Below are 6,279 nucleotides of genomic sequence, written 5' to 3'. Positions count from 1 at the left end.
TGTTTGCAACTTGTAGACTGAAATAAAACCCTGAAAGAATGATCAAATACCTCAGTATCAATGCCTTGAAGGTGCCTCAATAGGCTGGGAAGGTGCTCGGGAAGCCGGGGAGTGACGGGAGCTTGGGGAGATCGGATATGGCTGCTGGGATGGAGACCCAATGCGTGAAGCAAGTCGATGCGAAGGTCGGGAAGCACCGAGTCGAGCTCGAGCAAGAGAATGCCAAGCTCTGATACCAGTTGAAAGGTGAGAAGGATCGAAGCTTGCACGCGAGCTATGGCGGGAGAGCAAGAGCAAGAAAAGAGAGAGACAAGAAATGGGAACTCCAACAGTCACAATGTGTGACCGGGCCTTCCTTTATTCAAACTGTCACTAAAAGAATAAAGAATAAAGTGACGTGACGGGCGCCCGCCACCTGCAGTGTGCAATGGCGGGTACTGTCAGTGTAGTAATACACGGGGCGGCACGGCGGAGGCGCCTTTACCCCCAACATGGGACACCACAATGCTATTTTGTTGCGGAGAATCAAGAATTCTAGAGGATTACTTGTTAGAGTGCCTTCCCATTAGCCCTTTCCAAAATGCACAATAGGGTTTTGGGGGACCAAAAATAGACAATCAGGAACTTATTTTGTACATTTTAGAAATTTTGCAAATCATTTTCTAGAACTCTTACTTATAGCCAGTCATAACACACAAAAGTCTCCTATAGCCTTCTTACGTGCACACGACAATCTCCTATAAGTTTACCTTTAATAACCATTTTCTTTGCAACGTGAGAATGATTGTCCCCGCAAAGTGTGTTGTAGTTTGACGTGGAGTTGGAAACTCAAAGTGTGAAGCCTCTCTTAATTGCATCAAGGTGGTTATGCAAGATGCACTATTGAGAGAGAGAGAGAGAGAGAGAGAGAGAGAGAGAGAGAGAGAGAGAGAGATTGATTTATCAACGATTGCCAAGTCTTTGGACTTATCTAAGGCCATGGAATACATCTATTTTTAGAGGTACTCTATAAACTCTCTAAAGTTCTGATACAAAGGTTAAGAGCGATAAAATAAACTACTATGCACGGTTAAGCTTGACTATGTAAACTTGTGCAAGTGAAATTTACTTAGGCGTGGCTTGACTCTTGTGTACTTATAATACATTCTCAGCACTAAAAAAGAGCTGTAATTCATGTGCTCTGATAATAACTCCTTGCATAGGGAGTCGTCGTTTCTCCTCAATGTAACTGGATAAGAGGTCTGTGGGACCTCTAACCTCCCCGCTTAAGGTACCCCTCGACCTCCAGCCCTTCTCCTCCCCCTTTATCCTGTTTTCTGTTCGAGCATGGCGGCCACAGAGGCAGTCTGTTCTACGTCCTGGGGTGTCTCTCCGCCGCATGCGCTTCTAGGCTCCTCCATCATCGGCCCCCCTGTGAGGCACAAGGTCTCCTCATCGTTCCGACCCCCCCTCGTTAAGTTCCACCCCCGTCGGCCCCAGAGCCCATCTGCCCTCTTCGGTAAGGACGCGCGCTCATTTGCATTCTGATTTTCATTTGGCACTATGCGGTTCTTATTACAAATATGAATGAATATCAGAAGTTTTGCGATAGTAGTTATCCATTTTCGGAAGGTTAGGGTTTGACTGCCATCCATGTCTGATCCATTTTCCCATTTTCTCTTCTATATTGTTCAATATTGTGAGCTTTTGCTCAAGAGGCACTACGTACTTAGCCAGGTGTGGTTGGGGCAGGGGCTTTGACATTTTCCCATGTGGGATAAGGGGCTCTTTTCCCTTATATTTCGCCATAGTGCTCACTATCATGAGCTTCTACTTGAGAGTCACCACATGCCAAGCTGGGTGCGAATGGGCGCAAGAGGCTTTAACATTTTCCCATGCGGGAAAAAGTGCTATTTTCCTTGGTTTTCCCTGTAGTTCAACATCATGAGCTTCATCTCAAGAGGCACCACATACGTAGCTAGGTGTGGTTGGGGGCAAGGATCTGCCGGCCTCCAGCTTGGGCCAGCAGCCCCCTACCTCCAACCACACCTGGCTAAGTATGCAGTGCCTCCCCAGCAGAGGCTCATGATGTTGTCGTAATTCACAATGTGGGAATTTGTCTAAAATTTATTGTGCTTTTTATTTAGCTTATCATTATGTGGTTCCTCATACACATGTGAATATTAGATGTGGCTGTTGATTTCGGAAAGGTTAGGGTTTCAGTGCCATCCATGTCTCATACATTTGGGTAAAGCTGAGTTCAAGAAGCTCCGTTTCAGTAAGAAAGTAGGTTTCTTTGTGCTGTACAGGGCAAGATGAGTGGCTGGAGCTCCTTGAAGTCAGCTGACCCCGCATAGCCAGCAGTTGCCAGCATTGACAGACAATGTTTTTGTGCTTGATTTTTCCAGATATGCTGTGACTTAGCACTTCCCTTATGAGCAATAAGAGTGCTCACACAGGAATACGTTACGTGAGAAGGACCTTTTTTCCTTCTGTTATTTCAGAACATTTCTGTCAAATTCTTTATGGAACTTCCGAATTGTCTAAAGTGGAAGCCATTTTCCTAGCACATTAAACTGTGTCATACATAGGGTCATAGGTACTATTCTGGGTACACCCATATTCAATTAAGAGTAGAATTATCAGACAGCAATATTATTTTCAAGATTACAAGTACACAACAGGAAAGTATGAGATGCTAATGGCATGCAGTCACTTACATTGTCAGAGTCTTTTTTCTTACGTTTTTTGATATTTCCTAAGCTTATGATTTGCATTTCATCTGCAAGTAAAGTATGTTCGTTGAGAAAAGTAACAGAGGGCCTTTTATTAAAACAGGGTTCATCATTTTCTACCTTGATCTTTTGAAACGAATAGGATGCATTATTCATTGGCATGTTTGCTACGACTTATAGCCACAATATGCTTTATGTGAAGAGTGAAAGGCAAGCACAATTTTTTCATCATTTTGTCATGGAACTCCATGAAAAGGCTTATTTTGCTAAGCTGATGTACAGTCTAGCTGTCTCACACTGCATTCAGGTTTTTTGTGAACTCACTTTTCAGGTGGTGGAGACCAAAAGAAGGACAAAAAGAAGTTCATCACAAAGGAAGAGGAGCCAGAGCAGTAAGTTCTGTCTGTTTTGAGTGAGTCTTTAGACTGTTCGCAGGTCTGCTTTTTGGGTCCTTACAGAGCAATCTTATGCATCAGTCATTACAAGCAACTGTGGTTATTTGGATTATCAAGCATCTTACCCTTTCTTGTTTTCTTTCGCCCTCTAGATACTGGCAAACTTCTGCAGAGAAGGAGGGGAAGGGTCCTATGTCCACAGTCCTGCCCTACATCGTTATTTTTGGTTTCCTCACACCATTTATAATCCTAGGAATTGCTTTTGTGAATGGATGGATCAAGGTTCCTGTGAGGTAGTGACCTGATGTTAGCCATGAAAACTGGCTGTTTTTGATGCTTGTTGGTTCACTGTTCATCACTTCATCACTTGTAATATTCCAATAGAGGAGGCTGTTACTACATCAATACTGGTTAGCCTGTCAATGAGAGACCTAACCAGGAGACTGCCTTTCCCACGCACATGTATTCACAAAAGATCAACAGTGTTTCTGCTTCATGAGGAATTTTTCACACAAAAAAATGTAATTTTATGCTCCTGGCCATATAGGTGACATTTATCATTGATGTCCTTGTCCCTACAAGTAATGAAACTAAATTCCCGTAATTGTAGCAGAATTTTCTTGTTGTCTATACTTGAACTGTATGCTCTTGTGTCTCAGATATTCCAAGTAAATGTTGCCCCATATGGAAGTCCATGTTCTGCTATGATTTCATGCTGGACTTGTTGTGCTCTGTATGATCCTGGGTGTTCCTTGAAATAGATTCATGGTGGACTGGACTCACCAATTCTAAGCTTATGCTAATAATTGTGGTTTTGACTTCTATGTGGTGTGATTGCTACAGTCACACCAAGGTTTTGGTTCTTTTTGGACCCAGACACACAAAGGGCTGGAATGCAGCTGCAGCTAGCCACACGTGGAGATATGACTGTAGTAAAGCAGGAAGATAATGGCCGTGATGGGTTTAGGTATAGAATCCCTCCATGTAGTCTTGTTTTTTTTATTTGCAAGCGTGTCTTGGGATTAGTGCCAGTGTTGCTAGTTTGATTTAGCTGCTTAAGCTGTTAGTCTGATTTAGCTAGTTAAGGATGAGAGCTGTGAGGGCTCTCCATGAGCACTTACTAGATGAAACTCTAAATCACTTTATAGACGAGCGGATATATTAGAAATGTGGATTTCATAGTCCCATAGGAATTGAATGTGCCTCGTGTATGGCATAGATGAACAAATAGGAGGAAAGAAAGAAAGATATAATGTTGGAAACAATTGTAAGAGGGGAAAGGAAGAGCACAGGTGACACGATTTTGGAACCATGGAGCAAGATAACACATGTTCTATTTTTAATGTAAGGTGTTAACATGTTTGGTAGACAAAGTTACCACGTGCTACAATGAAGGTGGTTTACCTTGCTAAGAAATTAGATTGATTCAATTGGAGGGAGATAAATAGCCCTAAAATGGACTAGGGTGATGTGTATGTAAGCTCAAGGGAAAACTGCAGGAGGTTCCCAAAGTTTTTTTGCTATCACACTTTCTTAGCAAAATATCAGTAGCCTAGAAGGCAAAACCGCTAGTAACATAATGTAGGAACTACGGAGTAAGGAGTAAGGTAAGATGCATTGTTCTACTACCAATCTAGGGTGTTATCATGCTTGATAGACAAAGACACCATGTGCTAAAGTGAGGGTGGTTTATCTTGCCAAAAAATTAGATGGATTCGATTGACGGGGGACCAATAGTAGTCAAGGGGTACGTGTTTGAGTTGGAAGTGATAAACTCGCAAGATGTGTTTATGCAAAACCTATTTATAGATAGATGGCTTATGTAAAGAGGGCCATCTTTGAGTTGTAGTGATAAACCAGCAAGATGTGTCTATACAAACCTATCTATAGATAGATGGCTTATGTAAGATAATGAAAATGAGAAGAGAAGATATAAGTGATGAAGTACTTTATCTTAAAATGGACTAGAGTGAAGTACATAAATATATGTAGCTCAATTTTCTTTTGTTTGTATGCCCAGGTAGGAGGTTAATCATGGTGAACCCATTTGGAGGCATGCTCTATTGTTGGAATAAGTGATTGTGTGTTGATTGCAAAATCATGGGTGAGGGCATATTCATAAGGTAGTAGGTGAATAATAATAAAAACCTTCGGACTAAGGTTAGAAGAGGGTGGAGAGGAGCAAAGGGTAACTTGATGTGGCGGCAATTTGAATGGGAGGTCGGAAGGATTGGAGGGACATGTTGCTAAATGGAGAAAATTGTATGGCAGAAGCGTGGGAGGAAGGACTTGAGGGACAAGTTGTGTAATGGAGAATATTGTATGGCACAAGCAAGGGGAGAGCTTTTGGGATGACATGTTGGGTGGAAGATGAGCAAGAATACAAGGAGCATGGAGATATTATTAGGGGATTGCAAGGTAAGGATTGAGAATAAGTTGGATCTCAGTTTGGCCATACTATGGAAATCTGGCCATATTATGGAAATCAAAGGTAGAACAAGAGTATTGGATCAGAGGTGTTGGTGTTGTCAATTGCCCATTGGAGAGTGGAGTACAACACATGCCTTATAAGCATGTCAACTTGCTTAGTATCACCAACAATAATTGAAGAATATGGTGGGTCTCTTTTCATGAGCTTCCTAATGTTTTAATAAGCTCGTAGATTTGAGTGTTGTAGTAGGAGGCATTGCTTTTGAGACAAGAATAAACGATGAGTTTGGAGGAATTTTTCATTTGAGTTCTTTGCACAACTCTAGAGTGCTTAGGTTTTCTCTTGCACAATAGGGTGCCACATGTCTCCTTGTGAAGTCGCGACCTCTTCCATTGATTTAATCTTCTCGGCTCAATGGCTTTAGTTTGCATATTCTATATTTGCATCTCCAATTGGCTATTGGAGGATTTCTTGGCCAATGATTTGTGAGTTGTCAATTGCTTTTTCCTTCTTTTTACTAGAGTTACCTTCACCTCTCTCTATCATGATTACCTCTATTCGTGGTAAGTATTTGATTCAATTGTTGTCTCACTTCCTCATATGACTACAAGATACTTCTATGTGCTTCCCCATCATGGCTTCCAACTTTTTTAATTCGTTCTTAGATATTTTTTTGGTAGCACGGATTGTTGCCCATTTCTTAGGGATATCTCGTTTATAAAAGTTTGAGGTAGATGAA

At 41.8% G+C, this 6,279-nt stretch overlaps 1 protein-coding gene across 1 annotated transcript; it reads left to right on the top strand.

The window, feature by feature from the left end:
* Nucleotides 1-1,200: 1,200 nt before the first annotated feature.
* LOC148031152 (uncharacterized) lies at nucleotides 1,201-3,683 on the top strand. The gene is made up of 3 exons (XM_087684689.1): nucleotides 1,201-1,498; nucleotides 3,046-3,106; nucleotides 3,262-3,683. The coding sequence occupies exons 1-3, from the start codon at nucleotides 1,327-1,329 to the stop codon at nucleotides 3,404-3,406; spliced, it is 378 nt and encodes a 125-aa protein (XP_087540815.1). The 5' UTR covers nucleotides 1,201-1,326; the 3' UTR covers nucleotides 3,407-3,683.
* Nucleotides 3,684-6,279: the final 2,596 nt, after the last annotated feature.

This window comes from Lygodium microphyllum, chromosome 9, assembly GCF_053477565.2.
Source record: "Lygodium microphyllum isolate KBCC chromosome 9, Lygodium_microphyllum_v1.1.10, whole genome shotgun sequence".
NCBI lineage: Eukaryota > Viridiplantae > Streptophyta > Polypodiopsida > Schizaeales > Lygodiaceae > Lygodium > Lygodium microphyllum.
Note: the sequence above shows the minus strand (reverse complement) of the source record. Positions and strands in the feature narration are given on the sequence as shown.

Excerpts from the sequence above, each read along its gene's own strand:
- LOC148031152 (XM_087684689.1), top strand. The coding sequence starts at position 1,327 with ATGGCGGCCACAGAGGCAGTCTGTTCTACGTCCTGGGGTGTCTCTCCG. Across the intron at positions 1,499-3,045 it reads GAGCCCATCTGCCCTCTTCG|GTGGTGGAGACCAAAAGAAG; the intron begins GTAAGGACGCGC and ends CTCACTTTTCAG. Across the intron at positions 3,107-3,261 it reads AAGGAAGAGGAGCCAGAGCA|ATACTGGCAAACTTCTGCAG; the intron begins GTAAGTTCTGTC and ends TTCGCCCTCTAG.